The sequence below is a fragment of the Furipterus horrens genome, unplaced genomic scaffold (genome assembly GCF_987537825.1).
Source record: "Furipterus horrens unplaced genomic scaffold, mFurHor1.1.pri manual_scaffold_12, whole genome shotgun sequence".
Lineage (NCBI taxonomy): Eukaryota > Metazoa > Chordata > Mammalia > Chiroptera > Furipteridae > Furipterus > Furipterus horrens.
Window position 1 is genome coordinate 71437843 of NW_028327182.1, and position 23742 is coordinate 71461584.

The 23742-nt window shown below is 41.6% G+C and overlaps 1 protein-coding gene across 3 annotated transcripts in view; it reads left to right on the forward strand.

Annotated features, from left to right (window-relative positions):
- Positions 1-23742, forward strand: part of ATP11A (ATPase phospholipid transporting 11A) — a 156349-nt gene that overhangs the window by 107768 nt on the left and 24839 nt on the right. For all 3 annotated transcript variants that reach the window (XM_090258539.1, XM_090258541.1, XM_090258540.1), the window contains exons 11-20: positions 505-655; positions 1771-1968; positions 4812-4985; positions 6232-6395; positions 8127-8198; positions 10379-10452; positions 15379-15482; positions 17841-18022; positions 20352-20603; positions 22363-22537. In XM_090258539.1, the coding sequence (XP_090114665.1) occupies positions 505-655; positions 1771-1968; positions 4812-4985; positions 6232-6395; positions 8127-8198; positions 10379-10452; positions 15379-15482; positions 17841-18022; positions 20352-20603; positions 22363-22537 (1546 nt within the window). The remainder of the gene's footprint in view (positions 1-504; positions 656-1770; positions 1969-4811; positions 4986-6231; positions 6396-8126; positions 8199-10378; positions 10453-15378; positions 15483-17840; positions 18023-20351; positions 20604-22362; positions 22538-23742) is intronic.

Genomic DNA, 23742 nt, shown 5'->3' on the forward strand with positions numbered 1-23742 from the left:
TTCTTCACAGGGTCTGCTAAGATAGTGGCTAAGGAGTCAGCATTATTCTTACACAGAGAGCATTTCCTTTACTTTTAATTTTCTTTCCTCCCTCCTTCCTTTGTGGTGGTAATTTCTAAACTTGGAACTCATTGGTTGATGCTTAGTGATAGAAGATATTGATTTATAGATGTTCTTTAAATGATAGAATCCTAGACCATGCAGAAACCCTTGTCAGCTGTGGTGGAGTTTTCTCTCCTGTTTACAAAACTTTCCCTTTACTTAGTTGTTTCCCTTGCAGCATTTAGAATCACATGCCAGTGATCACATTGGACAGACAGATAGATATGAGCTTACATTTTAATTTTCACTCTGTCAGTTGATTGGGGGGAGGGGTCATTAAAACTTACTGTTGTGCTATTCCTAATCTATTTTGTCATAATGTGTTCATCTTGACACACAGATGTACAGCTCTCAATTCTTCAGGGAACAATAACTAAGTAACATCATTGTCCTGTGTTTTAGATCAATGAATGTATTCCTCATTGTGTACCTCTGCATTCTGATAAGCAAAGCACTGATAAATACTGCCCTGAAATACGTATGGCAGAGTGAACCATTCCGAGATGAGCCGTGGTATAATCAGAAAACTGAAGCAGAAAGACAGAGGAACCTGGTATGGAAAGTGATTTCCTTTACAGTGATAAAAGATGCCCTGTAGGCCATTGTTATGAAAATGTGTTAACGAGAACATGATGAAGTTGTGATGGATTAAATCTTTGTAATAGACGCATTCATTGATATTGAAAGTATCCGTTGCCTCTAGCTGCAGAACTGATTGCTCTTGACTTTTTTTGGAATTTGACTATACAAGTCTAGAAAGCTATCGGTTCTCATAGTAAAGTCATATGGATGCTCCTTAAATGTTTTTGGTGTCCCATATTTAGAGGATGTTCAATGAATGCTCATTAATGATTGTCAGGTAAATGGTTCTTACTTATGGTCAGTATATGGAAAAAAGGAGAGTCTCAATTATATGGAAATTAGGGTAAGAATTGGTTTCATTTTTCCTTAGGAGATTCCAGTTCAGTTGCCCATGTTTATCAAAAATATTTTTCTGAAACCAGTATAATAAAATAATTAAATTGAATCTCTTCTACTTAAAACAGTATAGTTTTCTGGTTGGTCCCACTGAGTCCAGACCAGACTGGTGTCAGCTCAGTACAGAGTGGGGCTGTGTGCAAATCCAGACCAGTGTCTACTCAGTGCAGACCTGAGCCAGGGTACAAATGCTAACCAGGGTCCACTGAGTTTGATACAAATTCAGACCAGGGCCCACTGAGTTCAGCATGAAGTTTGTGTAATTCCAGACTATGGTCCCTACTTCTTCCCTGTGTTCATGGGCCTCCCATAAAATTAAATGGCTTAGAGATAAAGACAAAACTATATAGAAAATCATTTGGACCAGACTGATGTTTTTGGCACCTATGGGTTATTACAAAGTCAACTGATCATTTGTCAGAGTCTCCAAGGAAACTTGGAATATTCAAAATGTAAAGCTTCCCACTGGCTCAATTGGGAAGCTTCCTGTCTCCTGACACTGTGACTGTCTAACAGATGACTTAATGCTTACCCACTGCAGGCCTGGCTGGCCTGAGGCCATCGCAGTGCTAAAATTAAGTGACAGGCAAGTAAACCTTATCTTTGGATTTGAAATACTTGTATTTAAAAATTGCACTTATATGACTTGTGCCTGAGACGCAGACATGGGAAATCACAGTGTTCTCTCAGTTTCTCAGGGCATTCACGGACTTCCTGGCCTTCATGGTTCTGTTCAACTACATCATCCCTGTGTCCATGTACGTCACGGTGGAGATGCAGAAGTTCCTCGGCTCGTATTTCATCACCTGGGATGAAGAAATGTTTGATGAGAAAATAGGGGAAGGGCCTCTCGTCAACACCTCAGATTTAAACGAAGAGTTAGGACAGGTCAGTGTCTCCTGAATTGTCTCTCATAATCTTTTGACCATTGAGTCTCCCTCTATTTTATGTTCCCAGGTAGCTAGATTCTAAATGATTCCTATCATGTAGGGAAATCATCCAGATGGTCAAATAACAAGTTTTCTATTTTAATTCATGCAGAGATATAACATTTAACTGGTGAAAGACAACAACAAAATTTTTTTTTCTTTGGTAGTGCTTTTATAGTTACAAGTTATGCAAAATTGATTACATTAACTGGTTGATACAAGCTCATTCATGACCTAAATGGTGCTTATTCTGGGTAATGCTGTGAATTGAGATGAAGGGGTAAAAGTGAGCTAACATTTATTGAGTACCTACTTCATAGGCATTGTACTTGGCTTTGATCCCTGATTTCCTTCAGTTCTGACAGTGAACCAGTTATTCTTATTTTAAAAGAAAGAAAGAAGGAACTCCTGCCATTTGCAACAACATGGATGGAACTAGAGAGAATTATGCTTAGTGAAATAAGCCAGGCAAAGAAAGAAAAATACCATATGATATCACCTAATACAGGAAACTAAAGAACAACACAAACAAAGGAACTAAATAGAACAAAGAGCAGAATAGCAGTCAATAGGGGGGAGGGGAGAGGGAGAGAAGGGGGATAAGTAAGGGAAGGGTTTAGTCAAAGAACCCGTATAAATGACTCATGGACATGGACAACGGGGAGGGATAGATTGTGGGAGAGGGGGTGGGTTGGGTGGGGGAGAGAAATTAGGGGGAAAGGGGACAACTGTAATTGAAAAACCAAAATTAAAAAAAAAAAAAAAAAGAGTGAGACTCTGGAGAGTTCCAATAGCCTGCTGTATTGCAGAGTTCAAAATACCTGCATTGAAATTCTGCTACACATTGATACCTTCATGGCAGGGGACAGGTGGCATAAACTCTGTGCACCTTGAGCTTCTCAATCTGTAAAATGGGCAAAATAACAGGTACCTGCCTTGTCAGAGTGTAGTGAGGATTGAATGAGATAAACAGAGGTGAGGCACCCACCACAGTGTCCAATGGAACCACCACGGGGTTGGGGGGGGGGCGCGGGTGGGACGGACATTGCCATCCAGGATCACCTGGATGAGGGGCAGAACCCATGTTCACTCTAGTCTACCTGACCCCAAACTCAGCCTCTCCTTTGAAAAAGAGCACTAAGGAGAGGCCTGTCCCCCTGACCTCACTTTGGTCCTCTGGCCTTTAGTGGGAACCTTCCCATTGCCCCCAGTTTAATCCTTTCCCAGACTTTATGTTGCAAGAAAGGGCATTTAGTAAACACTAATTTATTATGATTTTTAACAGGGAAGAAATGTTGAGTAGTATTTTTGCAAACAGAGCTATTTTAGACTAGTAGCTGCAATCCACTCCCTTGTGGTCCCAAAACAGCAGTCTGTAATAGATGCTTAGTCTCTGATAGATAGCTATGGCTTCATTTCCTCAGGTCAGGGATATTTGTCACTAAAAGATAGTATTTTGCTTGTTCATGAATTTGACTTTCAGTGCATTCCTCTAGGACATTCGGCACCCCTGGTGGTGGAGTATTGTCTTTGTCAGCAATGCACAAGTCATAATTTGGTTGCTCATTACTAGAATATCCTTACCTCCATGAATTTCATATCCTTTGCAATAATAAATGGCATATCTTGTGTATTCTTGGGAAATTCATGGAGGAAAGAATTCTTTTTCTGTAATAAGAAAAATGTAGAGCTGTGTGCAATGCAGCAAATTATTCTGACTCAAAGTCTGAGACTGACTTTATAGCACAGGTGCTCCAGAGATTTGTGCAAAGGCTTGTTTTAGAGGATGAAACATTGTGAAATACTCATATTATTGTGAATCTTCACTTTGAAAAAATTCAGGTATTGTTCACATCAAACAGCACAGCCATCAGTGCTGGGGAGTGATCTCAAATGTGGACTCTACTCAGGTCGCTAATTTTCTAGAGCATGGGGAAAGGCTCAGCAGAGTTTTGGGCAAGCATTTAATGGCAGGGTTTTTTTAAAAATAATATTCATAAGGCATTACTTTGTAGTTATAACTTACTTATTAGAGCCAGGCACACATAGAAAAGGCATTTTCTGCTGTGGGATTTATGACCAAAAGGAACATTTTTCTCAGAGACCTAACTGAAAAGGTGCGCTATAAAACACATGGCTCGTTTTATGATAGGTCTTTTATGCCTCCCACACTCTGTACTTTATTATCATTTTAAATTCTACCTCTGTGTCCTGTGGATTGGAGGGACTGAGCCTGGACTCAGCACCCTGGACACCTCCCCTGTGACCCTCAGACCAGCAGGTCCCCGACAGAGACAGGCACACACGCTCCTGATGCCTCCTACCATGTCACCTGGATTCCAGAATCCCCACCTTCTTTCAGTCATCCATGAGGAGTATATAACCTGAGTCTATCAAAATTTAGGATTTATAACTAGGTGTAGTTTTAACACTTTCCATGATGAAATCTGAAATTTGTTCTATTCTTTTATTTGTTTGAATTGTATCTTCTGAACCTTAAATGATAGGGTTATTTTTGAGCTCCCAGACCTTATAAAATGAGTTTATTGTATCTACATCCTTGAGTTTTTTGTTAGATAAGATTCAGGTCTATAGCCCTGTGCCCCCCAGTCTCCTATCTTTCTAACAAATGGAAGACTGTCTCCACCCAATGTTAGTACCCACAGTAAAGTGACTAAGAGGATGTGTTCTTTGAGCTTCACATCCGGAGAAAAGTAAACTGCCTTTATTCTGGAGAGCGAAGTCCTCCCCTCCACCTCCTGGGTCAGGTCAGTACTATCCAGCCAAGCCTTGTGTCTGCAGGTGGAGTATATCTTCACGGACAAGACCGGCACCCTCACGGAGAACAACATGGAGTTCAAGGAGTGCTGCATTGAGGGCCATGTCTATGTGCCACATGTCATCTGCAACGGGCAGGTTCTTCCCAGCGCTTCCGGCATCGACATGATCGACTCTTCCCCAGGCGTCAGTGGGAGGGTAGGTGGCCACTCTCCCAACAAGTGTTTTCTCTTTAGGGACCATCACTGTCACACTGTCCCAGTTCACAAGATAGCCTGTTGTCACCTCTTGTTCTGGGATCTAGGAAGGACATTAATCTTCCAGCAACGTAAGTGAGATGCCACCATCTCTCACCAGTGAATCGGTCACATTGTGTTAGGAATAGCTTGCAAAATATGGACAAGCGAGGCAAATGGTGGGCTGTGAGCAAAGTAACCTGCATACCATGTGTACTTGTACTCATACACATGTACACACACTCAAGCACATATGAATACATCTGAGCCCACACATGTCCACACTGACATCCGCAGGTGCTATGCATGTACACAGTGCCGTGCATGCATGTATAGATATGCCTCTATGCACATATCCTCATATGTGTCCACACAGTTACAGACACACACTCTGCACTCACACACATAGACATGCATGCACATATGGAGTGCACACACATACACACACCAACTGCTGTGGCTTCAGATTGCAGCATTTCTAGGAGGAAGCTGTGACCCTCATTAGTGGTCAGCCAGGAGACCATTCCAGAAGGCTTGGTGACTGCAGGGCCCTGTGTTGTATACCCTAGGGCACCAAGGATAGCCTGCCTTAGTGAGCTGCGTTGTGACAGCCTTTTGTGACAAAGCAAACCGTACTCCAGTACTTTTGCTTTAGGTGATTTCAGTACAGAAACTGCCGTTTCACCCGTGTGAGAGGAGAAGGGTAGGTGGTCTTTGGCCTTTGTGAGGTACTCCACAGGCATTATCCCCTCTTGCCACCTGCTGGAACTCCCCCCGCCTGGCATGTCTGATGCAAGTCCAGCCTTTCTTGGCCCCCCTCAGCCACGATGGCACCCTAGAACCCCACAGAAATCTTCCTGGGCTCCCGAGGGAATCCAGGCTCCAGGAGGCCCTACAGTACTGCCTCAGCTGGTCTGAGGCTCCGTCCACTGTGTTCTTCTCTTGTGACCTTGAACCCATCACCTCATCTCACTAAATATTCATTTCTTTTCAGTCTTCATAGTCCATTGGTCTTGATCATAGAAGTGCTCACGTGAATAAAAGCCACCGTTACACTAAATCGCCTGACCACCAAAGGCAAACTAATACTTTCTAACCCTTAAAGATTTCATGTCCTGCTTTATTGTTTATTGTCTTCTGTTTATTTTCCAACTCCTTTAAGCTGATATGCCATAGATGTGTGGGGTTTTGTGCCTGCATTTTTCTAGGAGCGAGAAGAACTGTTTTTCCGGGCCCTCTGTCTGTGCCACACCATCCAGGTGAAAGATGATGATGACGTGGATGGGCCTAGGAAGTCACCAGACTCGGGGAAATCCTGTGTGTACATATCGTCCTCGCCTGATGAGGTGGCCTTAGTCGAGGGTATCCAGAGGTATGTCTGGCTGCTCGCAAGTTTGGTCCCAGAAGTGAGGGGTGAGCCAATCTGGTCTTAGAGTTCTTTTCAACCCCCAACAGTGCACTACGGGGCTCTTACTAAAAGTGTCCAAGTCAGGCCCCTGTGCCTGGGATGCTTGCTGGGGAGTGAGCTGAGCAGGTACTGCCTTTATGCTCAGTGTTTTCTCAACCTCCATGTTGGTAGAAGTGGGTCGCTCCTGAATACAGCCCGCCATCAGCATGAGAAGCAGCTTGGTTCCAGTTGCCACAGTGTTTGTCACTGTCTTATATGGGTAGTTTTTCCTCCTCACTTTTTTAATAAGAAGGTTAGGGGCCATTCCAAATAGTGATAGGCTTTTAAAGATGTAAACAATCTTAGACACTGTTCTGAAAAATTTTCCTCATCCATCCTAAAGAATTGATGTCCAGAGATGTGAAACAACTTTCCCAAAGTCACACCACATGGAAAGGGATTAAGCTGGAGAGCTGGGGCTTTCTTACTGTTAGCGTCCCTCTCTTTGTATCGTATCGTATTAAGTCTATGTGCTTCTTGCACCCGCCTTCAATGTCTTTTTATTGGGAGTTCTTGCTGCCTCATGACATATATGGCATTTAAGCAAACACTTGGAAAAATAATTTAAATATTCCATATATGTGGCATAATTTCAAGTCAAGGGAAATGTTTTTCCAATTATCAAAGCTTACATTCGAATTTAATACTAATGGTACTAATCTTCCCTCTTTGCTACCATTGATAAATGGGCGTTGAAAACCTCTTACCTAATTAGAATAATGTTTTTATTGTTGACTAAACTAATGTATGTTTTTCATGCAATTTAAATGGTGGCATCAGGTATGTAAATTATATCACATCAGACCTTCTTAAATCCATAAATCCACGCACACATATGGAAGACTTCTCAAAGCTAGATTTCTCTTCTTGAAAAATGAGTCTTCAGAAATTAAAATACATTCAGTCATAGATATCAGTAGTTAGGACATGCTGTTCTGCCTGTCATTTTAGATGCACCTTCTAAAGAGCCTTTCCTTCAGCTACCCTATCAGCTCCTGCCTGGGTTGGGTCAGGTCCCATAGCACCTTTATACCATTATGGCTTCATGCTGTATTAGAATGATATGTTTCCACCTCCTATATCTGTAAGCTCCTGGAGTCCAGAAGCCGTACCCTTCTCCTCCTTGCACTCCCAGCATGTGTCCAAACAGCTGGTAGAGGAGGGTGATACAGATTAAGGGCTCTGCAGATGTTTGTTGACTGGCTGCCTGCTCTGGGCAGTTTCCTCATCAGTAAAATGAGAGTTGGTGTGGAGATTAGCAGTCTCTCAGGGTGCTTCTAATTCTGAGTTGTAACCTCTACTAAACAACCCCACTAATCAGTGAGTAAAAATGGGTCCGTACAGACAGAGACCAATCCACGCACCTACTGTCTTTCTGAAACCTGTCAATACCCATCAATAAGAATGTGCCTCATCCATGGGGCGCTTGAGAGAGTAAGCCAAAACTTCTTTAGGTTCCTGTGAATTTTTTGAGGTGATGAATAAATTCAGTGTTGTAATTTCCTAAGTTTATAATTCAGCTTACTACCTTTGTTTTACCAGAAATACTTCTTTTTCAAAAAGAAAGGCTTTACCAAAATGTAAAACAGAAAGATTCTATGAAAGAGGAATATAAAAGTTGTATATTAACCACTGGGTTCATCTTCTCTTTTGCAGACTTGGTTTTACATACCTAAGGCTAAAGGATAATTACATGGAGATATTAAATAGGGACAATGACATTGAAAGGTAAGGATGTTATACATTAACTTATGGTAATAAGAATTGTTTTTACCAAGTTTTTTCACTGGGAGTGAGAGACCAAATTTTCTGTACTCCTCCCAGAACTCGTCCCCCCTTCTTCTCAGTAACAACCCCAAGAATGTAACAGAAACATCTGGAGAATTTAAGAGTTGGAGAGTTAGAGGAGAAACTGGTTGGATGGTGTTATGCCATTAAAAAGGTTTTGGGTTAAGTCACCTAAAATCAGGTTTTACTGCAAGGGTTCTCAAAGCTACCAGTGTGTCCTAACACTCCCCCAGCCACGCTCCAACTCTCCATGTTGGGGGGCGGGGGGAAAGTAAGCGCCTTCCCTGGGAGTGGCCATGGAACCCTGTGTTCACAGAGCACCAGTTCCCAGGCTGTGGAGCACAGTGTCCTGTAGGAAACAGTCAGAGAAGGTGCACTTTGCAATTACCAGATGGACATTGGATGGTTTCACTTTTCAAATCATTAGTGCCCACACACTTTAGAAACCGTCTCTGTAAAGTTACTGGTCTTAGAGTCAGATGGTCTATCTTGAATTTTGACTCAGAAGATCAGGTAGTCCATCTCTCCTATATAAATAATCATAAATATGCAGGAATGGATACTGGCAGATGGGTGAGAAACCTAAGATTTAGTGGTGATGGTTTCAAAAAGGTGGATTTTAAACTTTCCTTCTTCTGAAAAATAAACTCCCAGGTTAGTGGAAGTGGTGAACCCCTTGACTCCAGAACTGGCTGCTGGGTCCTAGACTGGTGTAGCTGGGGTTCCTCCATCAGATTGGGGGCTTTCTAGGAGTTGTGCGGTCACCCCTGGGGCGGGGGCAGAGTGATATCGCTGTTGGGGTGACTGGGGGCAGGGTGACATTGCTGTAGGGCTTCTGGTTTGTAACTGAAAATGCAGTCACTACTGAAATTATAATACTCAGCACAGTGCTACTTAAGAATTCACAGGGAACCTTTTCACCAGTGTGAGAGAGGAAGAAACTTTCCTTTACGCTTCTAGGTTCTTTCAGGCGGTCTGATAACCAAATGGACATGAGACAGATTAACAGAGAAAATAGCCCAATTTAAATACATGTATATGTCTCGGAACCCACATACATGAGAGAGTGAGATTCCCCCACTCCCAGCCCCTGCCCTAGAGGTTCAGAGACAGAAAGGGAAAATGAGGTATCCTGGACTTTCTGAGCACTAGGCTTCAGAGACAAGGTCATCCACAGGACAGGGAGAAGAGCACATGTTCATTAGATGTTTACCCTGCCATGTAGATAAGTCATAAAAAGTTATCTCCGGTGATAACTCTTGTTATGGGCAAGGCCCCTGATTTAAATTCTTTAAGGGAGAGGTAAAAGTTTCTCATGAGCCTGCACGGTCTCTATTGTCCTCAGCTCAAAATAATCCCCACGCCACTCCTCTTGGGGAGTCCTCTTCTGAACCCCCTTTGCCAGCTTGTGAGCAGGGACTGGTGTCGCAGAAGTTCCCCACTCACGCCTGAGCTGCTGCCTCGCAGAGGTAGTGTTGGGGGGGCTGGAGGATTTTCAGTATTTCAAACGCCAGACAGAAATCACGAGTCTTCTGGTAATAAGACTACACAAGCTGATTAAATGTCAGTATTCTTTACTTTTTAAATGATTTTTATCAATTTAAAGGACACTGATTTATTATCAGGGATCAAAACCTCTGATACAACCTGTGGGTTTGTGTTCAGCAGAATTTAGGAAAGTAAATCAGCACATAAGACATATAGTTTGTTTGATGCACAAACTCCATGAGCACCAGGCTGGGGTGGGAGGTGGACACCCAGGCGAGGGTCCCGGTGGTAGGGAGATGAGAGCCTGGCCTCTGCCTCCCTCTGTCCTCTGTAGGGCCCTGGTGCCAGCAGCAGGAGCAGAACCCCCCATCACATGAATCCAGACATTTCCACTGTGTCTGTGGAGGGAACCGCTCTACCTCCACATTCCTCCTTGAAAGAGCTGCGACATCAGTGCTCTCCAGGGAGAGGCGGAGGTGGGGGGTGGATGGAGATGATGCTTTTTAAAGGCCTGGGCAGGGTGGGGAGAGGTAGTGCCAGACATTCCTCTGTGGAAAGGCCGATAAATACCCAGATGTCATGATACACAGAGCTAGATAAAAATTAAAAACAATTTTTAATCTTTTTTCCAGGTTTGAATTGCTGGAGATTTTGAGTTTTGACTCAGTAAGAAGGAGAATGAGTGTAATTGTGAAGTCTGCTACAGGTGGAAATTTATTTTTCGTTAATTTCTTAAATTGTATGTTGTGGTTGTGGTTTTATTCTGATGCTTACATTCTTTAGGAGCTTTAAAGATTTAACCATTTATTCTCTTTTTTAAAAAATATAGATGAACCAACTATAGGTCACACAACTCCTCAGCCCACCACAGGTCACACAACTCCTCACACTCCCTGCGGGTCACAAACTCCTCACACTCACTGTAGGTGAAGACACTCGGGTCCTCATGTTCCTGTCTCTCTCCCAGGCCCCTTAGGCTGACAGGTCCAGTCACCTTTGGTTTCCTCCTCGACTGTAAGCCCTGCAGAATAAATCTCCACAGTGCTTTTCATGCCTGTCTTTCAGTCCTTGCACACAGCACCCGCCTTCGAAGGTCTCCATCTGCACTTGGCCATTCTATCATCCTGCTCCCCTTTGAAGACCCTCGAATGCTCACTGTCCTGGCCGGGGGCCTGGTGGGCTCCTCTTCTGTATCAGGCGGCCACACCTCCCCAGGGTTTTTTCACTGAGTCCCTGAACTGTCTTCTTCTTCTTTTTTTTTAAGTATATTTTATTGATTATATTGTTACAATCCTGAACTGTCCCCTTAGCTTTCGTTCTCAGGCTACCCCAGAACGTGGACTGCATGGGCTTCCCACCTGGAGGCTCTCTACCTGGTAGGGACTTTTTTATTTAGAAACCCTCTTACTCCTTTGTACTTTTCCAAGAAGAGCTCAACAGCCATCTGATAAAGAAGCCTGTCTGGGTTGCCTCCATCACATGAGCTGTTTGTCTTGTGACCTGGCTAGACTGCAAGCATCCTAAATACAGAACCTATACTTTTCTCAGAAATATACCCACCACAGCACTACTACTGACTGTTCAATAAATACTGCTAAATTCAACTTACTAATGCAATTTCAAATGGCATTTTTATCAAGAGATGGGGGAATCTTATTCTTTTTGATTTCTTAAAACTAGGCAGTACGAGGCTGTGTTTATCTCCTTGGACAGTTGTCTGGTGAGCAACCAGAGGCAGCCACTACCCTGGAACTAAACAGACTGAGCCTAAAATAGTGATCTGAGGGCAAGCTGGGGAATTTTATGTCAGCCCATCTCTCACACTCACATTGAGAGAATTTCATTTCAAAGGGAAGGAAATAAAGTGTCCTTTCTTAAACAGAGCCATTCTGACTTTTTTCTGATAGAACCAGCAATACCTTGTTTTCTTGTCTAAGGCCATGGAGGTTGCTAAAGGCACATCTTTCAGCAGTACCCTGTAAGTCATTTTTCAAGGAGTTGAGTTCCATGTGCTAGACACTGGTGGTGGCTCTGCCCTGGGATTTGTGCTGGCTATCTCAGAGCTGGTTCTCTTATCCACACACCCTCACCTCTGAACCAGGTTATCAAACGTAGATAAGAGTGGCTCCACCAATGAGACCTACCCTAAATGTCAGGGGACATAAAGTAGTTTATGATATAAATATTGCCCTTGCACATGGAAACAGATTTTACCAGTGGGATCAGCAGGCAGTGCATTGTGGAAGACTTTTTGTCTTGTGATTTTTCCCCTTTCCAAATGTGAAATCTAAGAGCTGAATCATACTTCAGCAAAGTTCCTGAGCCTGCAGGAATGATTGCAATCTCAGGAAGCAATGCGTAAGTTATTCACAAACCATCTTCTGCCCCACCTATGCATTTTCCTGAACTACGTGGCCACAGTGCTGGTACCTGGGGGATATGCCAGGGACTCTTCATAAACAATCTCCATTTATCAAAAAGTGCATCACAAGAGCACAGAAAGGACCTGGCTCACATTAAGAATTTATGCCCAAGGCATTTGCGTCATTAGAATATCCCTTCCACGAGATACTGCATATTTCTGAAGGCATCTTTGAGGAACTGCAGGCATACCAAGGGAGACTGTCATGCTATCTGACCCGGCCATTGCATCACTTAATTTTAAGAGAAGTCTGAATATTTAATTCAACAAGTTGTTCTCTTAAGTAGTAACACATCCCTGGAGATGACCCTAATTGCAGTAGTTTTACAGCTTAATGGAGGGTTGATTCCATTAGGGGAGACTGGAGTCCATAAGCCACTGCAGCCAGTTAACAACTTGAACTTATCTTTGAGGGCTCTTCACTGAGAAGTATGGTGCAGCCATCCAGCTGAACCTTGATCCCACAGCGTGCTCTGCTGTAGGTTAGATCAGGTCACCTGTATGTGCTGCTGTACATTAGATCACATCACCTGTGTGTGTTGCTATAGGTTAAGGTCACGTAACCTGTGTGTGCTGCTGTAGGTTAAGATCCTGTCACCTGTGCGTGCTGCTGTAAGTTAAGGTCATGTCACCTGTGTGTGCTGCTGCAGGTTAGGATCATGTCACTGGTGTGTGCTGCTGAAGGTCAGGATCACATCACCTATGTGTGCTGCTGTAGGTTAAGGTCACGTCACCTATGTGTGCTGCTGTAGGTTAAGATCCTGTCACCTGTGCCTGCTGCTGTAGGTTAAGATCCTGTCACCTCGTGTGCTGCTATAGGTTAAGGTCACATCATCTGTGTGTGCTGCTATACGTTAAGATCACATCACCTGTGTGTGCTGCTATAGGTTAAGATCATGTCATCTGTGTGCTGCTATAGGTAAGATCACATAACCTATGTACTGCTTTCTTACCATCACCTATGTGGGCACTGGGTTAGTAACTCCTTGCTTGTTTACAAAACTGAAAAAAGCAGGGTCTAAAGCCAGTGCCAAATACTGTCTGTTTTTGACCTTTGCAGATTAAATTTTGCTTTATATTGTGAATATTTTTATGTCCTCACCCAAGTCTTAAGGCTGAACTCGTCCCATGTCTCAAGTGGGGTAGAGGTATTGACAAGTTGAGACAGTGGGGAATTTAAGCCTTAACAAGCCATTACCATTAGTCATTCATGATTTTCCTAGGGTCAAAAATGTATTATTGTTTGTATTATTGTTTAAGGTTATATTATTATATTGTCTGCACTACAGTTCTTGTTCTAAACTGTATCTGATGACACAGGAGCATTGGCTAGAAATTATCTGGTAGTCTGGAATGGATGCTGACATCAGGCTGGTTGGTATGTGACCAAGAATCCCAGGCCACAAACCTGTCTGGTTGCATAGGCATCTCCTAGGGCTCTGACTTCCTGTTCTGGTAGATTCCTGCTCAGTGTGACTGGCTGGGCTCCCAGTCCTGTCCCAGTCTGCTCAGCCACAGCTCAGTTCACATGCTGGCAACAGAGACATCACCAGACACCATCTATTCTGGTCAAAGGTTGACATTACCCTTGGTTTAATTTCAAGACTTTTGTGAGCATAAACTGTGCTGTGTTTTTAGTTTTCACTGTGTGTGTGTGTGTATCACAGGAGTTAGTTCTTTCTGGGATCAAGGAAATAAGCCGTGTATGCTATAGCTGAATTCATGGGCCCTTGTGGGGGTTCCCCATATGCACCAGCTGGTATGATCTCACAGCTCCTCCTGACCCCCCACCTGGGGCGTTGGCTTCAGTGGGACAATTGTCTTCTTCCCCTGGTGCTTCTGGATTTGGTTTTCCGGTACACTTCTGAGGGTCGTCTTCATTTAGGCTTTCTAGGGATCACCCTCAGGCCAGGGAGCTGACCACTTGAGCTTAATGTCTGAAGAGAAATTAAGAATACAGTGCAGATGACCATGGCAGTGTCCCTTCTCAAGGCCTGTCAGTCGCTATGATGGACCACCACAGTATTTCCTTCCATGAGCCAAATACAAACCAAGCCCACTTGGCCAAGTGCCTCTTGGCTCTGCAGGCCAGAGATTCTTCACTGAAAGAGGAGGAGTCTCCACAAGCCAGGGGCCTGTTGTTTCAGTGCTGGTGCCATCTGTTTCTCTAATCTTCTTTCGTCATATACAGTAGTCCCTCTCTGAATCGTGGTTCACTTATCACAGCCTCACTGTATCGCGGGATTTTTAAAAATATTATATTTAATTCTTTATTGCGGATTTTTCGCTATATTGCGAGATTTTTGCGGTACTGTATACATATGTTGTTAAAGTTACTTAGGTTTAAGACTGTAGAATTTGTTTAAGAACATAAGTACTGTTTATAAAAGTGTGGAAAAGGTTAATAAGGGAGTGGGGAAGGTTAATAGGAACTGGGAATGGTTATAAGTGTGTGGAAAGGGTTTATAAAGCCTTAAAATATATATAAATACTAAAATAAATGTAAGGTTCCTGCCTCGTGGATTTTCATCTATTGCAGGGGCGTCTAGAACGTAATACCCACGATAAGTGAGGGAATACATACTAGAGAGGTTCCCTACTTATCTGGAAGAAAAAACCTTTTTTTCTTGAGAGAGGAAAAGCATGCATCTACAACACAAATATGTGCAAAATAATCAGGACATCACTTGACACATGGGGCAAAAATTATAAAACAGACATTTCTTGTAACTCTTGTTAATGCAAAAGATGACTCAGCTGTCGTGTTTTATGTCAAAATGCATTGTGTTTTAATGGGATTTGATGTTCACTTCCTAGTGTTTCAGCAAATTGTTATCACTACTTTTGGGTCAGCCACACCCTTAGTTTCCTTACTCCACACCCTGGTCCCAAGGACATTTTATTGCCCTCTCATGTCCTAACCTGAGAGGAGGCAGAAGTGACAGGAGGAAAGACACCCAGAAGCTAGGTTTTTTCCTGGTTTGTGGCTTTCCTATGAGATTTCTAGAGTAGTAGGGATAAAATGAGACTTCGGGGTAATCTGTAGATTTAATTTTTTCCTGAGTTTACATGTTAACTGATCTATTGTAATCTCCTTTATAGCAGTCTACCACTGGTATCCTTATTTTTGTTTCCAAATAGCATAATATGAAAAATAAGTTAGTTTTCCCTAAATTGTGATTAAACACCTTTTCTTTTCTCATTTGATAGGAGAAATTTATCTGTTTTGCAAAGGAGCAGATTCTTCAATATTTCCCCGAGTAATAGAAGGCAAAGTTGATCAGATCCGATCCAGAGTGGAACGCAATGCTGTGGTGAGATGGTGGGCTGAGTGGGCAAGTGTCACGCTGGTTCTCCCACGTCAGGAAGGAAGAACTCCTAACTGAGAACGCCACATGCTGTTCCCTGAGAGATACACTCTCAAGCCAGAATGGGCTATATGTACACAACATGCACAGTTCCCCTGTGTGGTGTGCCTGACCTGGGCGCTGCCCACCAGCACATTGACTCAGGAGACTGTTGCATGTTTTTGTTTTTGTTTTTTTAATTTTCAGGTGGGGGCTAGCTTGGTTGGTTAATGAGGGGATTAAATTATAAACACATTTGTGGTGATTGTATTGAAGAGAGTAGATCTTTATCCTGAATGATTTCTAGCAATTCCTTTCAAAAATCAATTGGCACTTATGCTTTCTGTGTGTCTTCACCTGTTGGGTGTTCTTCCCACACCTCATTCCAAAGCATGAAGCTCAGTCTGTTCTATAACTTCAGCAGCACTGTTCAGGTTGTCAGCAGATCTGAACTTTAGACCCTACCCTCTCCCCACCCGCCCTGCCCCTGGCTCCAGTTCCTTCTCTTCAAGGTCTGCTGTGGGTGCGGAACAAGCCATACATCTCTGCCACAGAGCCGCCTTCTCCCCTCCACATCAGACCCTAAACCAGTGATATGTAGCTCTTCATAGACACATTCCCCGAGCTTTACTCTTGATATTACAGCATTATAAATTTCTATTGTCCAAGAGGCACCTTTTTTATCCTAAGACCAATGCATGCCTGCAGCAGCTACAACGTTCCTTTCAAGTGCAAGTCTTTTGGCTTTAAGTTCTTATTAAAGATTAGTATTACCTACTAGTCAAAGCAGCTGCCATTGAACCAGCAGGAATCAGTAAATAAACTGCAGGTTTAAGATTATTAAATCTTTTGTGTGTGGTATCATGAAAATAACAATGTCACTAATTTCTGCTACCCAAAGAGGTGAGGAGCCTGTTGGACTGGAAGATGAAGGACTTCTTTTAAGCACTTAAGTGTTTATAGGCAATGAGTTTTAATACAGGGTGTGTGATGTTACCCTTGAGGGGGTAGCCCCATCTGCAAGTCACTTCAAAACCACATCTGAAATGCCACTGAGGTCATTTTACACTGGGGCCAGATGGTTGTTTGACACTGGCCACACTGATAAACACACAAGTCAAAAGGATAGGCTCTGGGCAGAGGATGTTCATTGTTGAACCCTGCGATCTCTGCTCAGGACCAGGGAAAAGATGTTCTCTGCCCCCGGGTTCTCCTATGTTTCACTCCCCGTCCTTCAGAGGAAAGTCATATCTGAATCAAAGGAAGTTCATGGGACCAACACTGGGATTCAGTGTGTTCTGTCTAAACACCAGCTGCTTGGGCCTTTGAAAAACCCAGACTCTAAAACTCAGTGTTTCTATATAGCATATGATTATGGTATTATGTCTGCTAACCTAGGAGCTTCCGCAGAAGTGGGTACAGGATTTCTAATCCATGACATGTCTCTTAATCATGTCATCCCTTTCCCTTATAACTATAACTATATAACTTTCCCTTTTAAACTCTTCTTTCAGTTCCTTTTAATAACTTTGCTTTCTGACATTAAAGTATGCTTCAGGCTTTCTGTCTACCTGCAATTCATAAGGGAAAGGTGCTCATTTTTTTCAGTTTATGCCATGAGCCTTCTTTCAACTCCTGGAAATCTGATAACGGGACAAAAGATCACTTCCCCGTATCCATCCTGCTAGCCAGTGAGGAAGGGACAGGAAGATGAACACATTGAGGGAATCAGAGTGCTCCAGGAATGGCCCCTTCAGGCTCTGAGGGTTCAACTTACTTGAGCCTTCCTGGGTGGGGTTGTGCATTCTCTGTGTATGGTGACGTCCAGAATTATGGTCACAGCAGAGAATCTGTTATACTTAGTTTCTTGTTTCACTCTCCTGTGGATCCAATAGGTTTGAGAAATAACTTAGCCATTTCCTTCAGTAAGTGCTAAATAAGATCAAATTGTATTATAAACTCCTATGTAAAACATGTGTCCTTAGACATATCATTTTATATTCACCACAAAATTGCAGATTACTATGCTAAAGAAAAGTTTAACTCTTCATTTGTCAAAAAACAAAGCCTTATCTTTTGATGGCCCTGATTTTATTATTTATTCCCATGCTTACTAGTTTAAATTTTTACATAATTTATAATGATTATATTTAATGTGGATATGAATAACTCATTTGTAAAAGATTAAACCCTTTTAGGGCTGGTTGGTTTATAATTCTTTGGTTAATCATTCTAATTAGAAAAAAGAAATATTGAGAAACTATTAAAAATAATCTTTCAGCATAGTGACCTTTGAATTCATGTAAAATGCATTGTATCCCATAGGAGGGGCTTCGGACTTTGTGTGTTGCCTACAAAAAGCTCATCCCAGAAGAATATGAAGGCATTTGTAAATTGCTACAGGCTGCCAAGGTGGCACTTCAAGATCGAGAAAAGAAATTAGCAGAAGCCTATGAGCAGATAGAGAAAGATCTTATTCTGCTTGGTGCTACCGCCGTTGAGGATCGGTAAAGTAAACACTATGCCTTGTCTCCAGAAGGCAAGCATGATGCGATGTGACAGCATGGGCTACACGGGGGTGCTTCAGGGGGAAGGGTGTCAGCTACATCCAATGGGGACGTGCTTATGTGTCAAAAGAGACAGGCTGTCTGACTGCATGCATGCCCTGGCGTACTATCACATGGAACTCATGACAGGATGATGTTTTACTTTCCATATATAAGATGCCTGAATTCACACTTTCCCAGAGGAAACCAGAAATAGTCAGCATTTTTACATGATGTTATGTATAGTCAAGATATAGGGTTATTTTTTAAAATTATTCTTTAGACTGGAATAAAAAACTAATTCTATTCCTAAATTTGTCCCTAGTTTTTTCCAAATACAGGTGGAACAGTTTAGGCATTAATTTACTCAATATATGGGTAACTACTCATTAAAAAATTTTAAAATAATCAGTTGAGTATTGCAAATAAAAATAATATAATAATAATAGCTGATAAAATTACCGATTACAGACTTTCAAATGCCTCCAAAGAAAGAGCCTCTAATCTGTCAAAGTCTATGAGAAGAAATATGGTCATCAGTCTACTGTGTTGTCTTAAGGGCAGAATGAAAGAAATTGATTACAATTTATTTTGAAGGAATGGAAAAGAAAAATATATCCCAATTTAAAAGAATGAAACAGAAGCTTCAGGAAATTTACTGAGACTTTATTTCCCATAAAACTTGAAAGTCTTTAAGATCTATATATTGATTCAAAATTTAAAGCCTTAGCTCAAAACCTACATTATTCCAGTGTCTTTAACAGGCATTTACTGCATTCTCAATTTTGATAGCATAAGATTAGACAATGTAGGAAGTTTTGGGTTTGTTTGGTTTTTTGTTTTGTTTTGTTTTTGTTCCTCTTCTCATTCAGTCCGGAATATAACAGGTATAGACACAGGTATAAACGTAAGAAATATAACATATACAGAACAGGTTTAAACTGTGGAGTCATAGTCATAGGACAGCGTTGTGTGTTAGAGAGATATATTCAGTAGGGTTGTGTTTGCCTGGGGAAAGGTTGGACCTGGTCCTTGAAGGAAGTGGTGGGAAAGTAGAAGGCTCTTACAGATGGAAGGAATGAAGTATGCAGAGCTAATGTGCAGGGGGCCCCTCAAGAGGGTTGGGGGAGCAGATTGCCTCAGTGGGGAGATGGGACATCAAACTATTGAGAGTAGTATATACCAGTGGAGGAGGAGTGGACATGTGGGGACTGGTGATGATATTTGTTTACATCTTTCAGATTTCTAGCCAGCATCTTTGCAGATTACGTTCAGCCTGTTTCCTTTGTCCAAAACAATGATGAAATTAGACATTTTTTTCTTTATTAAAATACTATGATTGTGTGATTTCCAGGCTTTCACCTAGGATGTTGATTCCAGAATCTAACCAAATCATTACGTTTAGAATCTGAATACATTTCCTTTATTCAGTGCTTGGCAGAGACACACTACATTACTCCACATGCCTATCAAAACCTAAGACTCTAAAATCTTGAAAAGATGACAGCCCCTCCGCCCCACAAAAAGAGAAAAGCACAGTTTTGATACCAGACTTCCACAGACAGCGAGACAGTTTGTTAAGAGAGCTGTTTATCCTCAGATACATTTTGTAACCTCTGCAAGCTTTAGGTTTTCCACATATAAAATGGGGTGATGATAAAGTCCTCAACCCTTAAGTTGGTTGCAAAAGTGAAATATCCCACAAAAAATGTTTCGCACAGCAGCTGACGCGAAAAGCTTGTGATGCTTGACAGCCAGTCATAGAATCACTACTAGCATTATCAGTGTTTCCCATGATTTAGAGGAACCTGGGCTCCAGTTTAATAAGTGGCAAAATTTGAACTGTTTATGCCAAAAGAAAAGATAATGTTACTCACCATCTCTTTTCTGGATCTCATTTTCCCCTGATTTAGACTTTGTTGTTGTTGTTGCTGTTGTTGGTATGTGGTCCTTTTTATAATTGCCTAAAATCTTCTCCAGGTAGCGAGTCCCAGCTAGACAGGAAACTGCCGTCCAGGCTGGTATATGGCAATTATGCAAGACAGACATTTGCTTCTTCATATTTTATCTGTATTTATCTATTTGTCATTAGAAATAGTTTTTTTTGTAAAAAATTAACACACTTGAAAAACAGATTCTGGCACTTTACCATAAAATCATGAGCCAGCGCTATGGTGCTTTTTAATTTCAACGGCCTAAATATTTTAACGGAGGACAAGTTTCCAAAGTTGTTTGTTTTGATTGGCCTTTGTCAGCCTGGTGCTTGTCATATCTTGTTTTTGCATCTTAGGCTCCAGGAGAAAGCGGCCGACACCATCGAAGCTCTGCAGAAGGCGGGGATCAAAGTCTGGGTTCTCACGGGAGACAAGATGGAGACAGCAGCGGCCACCTGCTACGCCTGCAAACTTTTCAGGAGAAACACACAGCTGCTTGAGCTAACCACCAAGAAAATCGAGGAGCAGAGTTTACATGATGTTCTGTTTGAGCTGAGTAAAACTGTCCTACGCTACAGCAGCAGCCTAACCAGGGACAACTTCTCAGGGTAAGTGGCAGCCTGCCTTCCCCACCGTGAGAGATGTTTTCAAAAGGACTGAAATGACCTTCCTGTGTAAGGATAGAGCTTCAACACCATTGCTGGGCATGTGGTTCTGCCCTCTCCCATCAGTAACAGCATCAGCGGCGTTAGAGGGATCACCTGAAACGTGACCAGAGCTATTTCTTTTTAGCAGCTGTAACATGTCTTTTTACACAAGAGGGCGTGTATGTTTGTTTACTTTCAAACTTCTGGGTAAAGGATGGAAAAAGACTTGATTGTATTACAAAATATTATGAATGGGATCATTCTCATCTGTTTCTAAGACATTCAGAGGGCCATATTTTGGATTCCTCAGTGCACCTGCCAGACCTAGGAAGGAAATATAAATAATGCATGGTTGCTTGTCTAAGACAAAACAGTACAAGCTCCCGGGTTGTTTTTTTCCAACAATATTCAGAATTTATTCTGATACATTTTATCAGTGTTGTCCTTGCTGGTGTTAGATGCATGATCTATGAATAGATTTTATTTGAATCCTTTTAAATTGTCATTAATGTAGGTAAATCAAAAGTATCTAATCATATGCAAATTTTAAATTGTTCATAAATAGTACAAAGATATTTCCCTTCAACTGATTTGCAGAATTCCTTTTGGGGATTAGAGATGTTCCTTATAATTTTGAAACCCAACAGAGAGACGTATTATGAGACCATGTTCTTCTCAACTCAGGTCATTCAGGAAGAATACGAAGGAGATACTAGTTGTAAAGATAAAGACTGGGCTTAGCCAATGTGGCCAGGAAGCTTGGGAGTAAAGACCGACCTCTTTAGACTACAAGATAAATATTCTCCTTCTGTTGTTGAGAAGTACTGGGACTGCACGTGGGTCCACAGTTAGAACTCTGTGTTTGCTTTGCCTAAGTGAAATGTGAATGTTTAAGTAAACCATAATATTAAAATTTAGTCAAAAGCATTATATTCAATACTCTAAAGACCATATTGATAAAACAAGAAATGCAGTAGTCCCCCTTTATCCATGGTTTTGCTTTCTGCAGTTTTAGTTACCTGTAATCAACTATGGTCAGAAAATAGTAAGTAGAAAATTCCAGAAATAACTCATAGGTTTTAACTGTGCGCCATTCCATGTCGTGTGAGGAAATCTTGAGCCATCGTGCTCTGTCCCACCCGGAATGTGAATCATCCCTTTAGCCAGTATGTCACAAAGGAGAGAAAGAGACCACATTTGCATAACCTTTTTTACAATATGTTATTATAATTGTTCTATTTTATTATTAATTATTGTTGTTCCTCTCCTACTGTGTCCTGTTTATAAATTAAAATTTATCATAGGTATGTATGTATAGGAAAAAACATAGCATATATGACGTGTGTATGGTGCTACCTGCTTTTTCAGGCATCCACTGGGGGTTCTTGGAACACATTCCCCGAGGATAAGGGGGGATTACTGTATAGCAGGTCCTCGAATAACATCATTTCATTCATTCAATGTGGTTTCGTTACAATGTTGATGAAATGCCATAGAAACTTAACTTTTGTTAGCCTGTGGTGAAATTGGTTTCCTTACATATCACTTTGCTTAAAGTCGCAAAACCTATTGACAACATCAAATGAGAACTAACTGTGCTAGTTTCTCAATCTCTTGATCATGGATTTGTAGCATCTGTAGGTATTAGAAAAGATTATATAGTCTTCTAAAATCTATAAATTTAGTTATTAGTCATCTCTCTGATTTGTGTATCTAACAGACTTTCAACAGATATGCAAGACTATGGTTTAATTATTGATGGAGCTGCACTCTCTTTAATAATGAAACCCCGAGAAGACGGAAGCTCCAGCAACTATAGAGAACTGTTCCTTGAAATCTGCCGGAACTGCAGTGCTGTGCTCTGCTGTCGGATGGCTCCTCTGCAGAAGGCTCAGGTCCGTGCTCCTGTCCCTTGTAATTAGCTCATGATTGATGGGCATTTAAATACTGAAGACCATTAATTAGTTCTTACAACCTCTGATTTTTTTTTTTTTTTTGGAAATCTAGCAAAGTGTCACCTTTTTTACATGGAAGCAAATAGGATAGAAATTTAAAACATATCTTATTTTGCTTGTTGTGATTAGTAACAGTTAACTGAATCAAATGAATGACCCTTTCCATGCAAAGACCAGGAGAGATGTCTCTGACTTTTCTTATAAAATAAAACCATACCCCAAAGGTATAATCATTTATTGAAAATGTATACTAAAGATAAAAGGTGTGGCACTAGCATTATTGAGCCAGTTACAGATATAGCTATGAACCCATTTAACCTTCAGAATAACCCTGTTAGATGGGTGATGATATGCTAATTTTACAAATGAAGTACCTAAGGTGCAGAGAATCAGAGTAACTTTCTGAAAGGATGCATTTGAAACATGGCGATAAGAACTTGGTTTCTGGTTTGTCAGACACCAAACGTATGTTCTACCCAATGCAACATATTCTTGCAGAAACATGCACCTGATGATTTTTAAAAACCTTTTTTAGCCCTGGCTGGTGTAGCTCAGTGGATTGAGTGCTGGCCTGTAGACCAAAAGATCACTGGTTCGATACCCAGTCAGGGCACATGCCTGGGTTGCAGGCTAGGTACCCAGTTTGGGGCATGTGAGAGACAGCCAATCGATGTTTGTCTCGCATATCAATGTTTCTCTCCCTCTCTCCTTCCTTTCCCCTCTCTCTAAAAATAAGTTATTGGAAAAAATATTTTTTAAAGCACTATGGAGTACATATGTGAACATGGATTTCTTTCTGATATCAATAAACCTAAAACAGTTCCAAATTTATTAAACCACATTGTAGATACACTAGGTCAATTTCTAAGTGAATTGTTCATGAAAGAAAACCATAACTTCTCAGTATCCTAGTGATAGATACTGAAAACCACATGCAAAGAAGTTATTTGTAGCATTCTTGCACGTGTGCTGCACTAATCTGTTAAGTGGCATTGGCAATCAAAATATAGCACCATGGTCTCCCTGGGTAATTCTTCGTGAAGATAAGCTGAGACTCAAAAATTCATATATGTTCTAGCTGAGATAAAAATGGTTTTATTCCCTACCCTCCCTCTTATGTGTTTGCTTCTATGTAAACTATATGT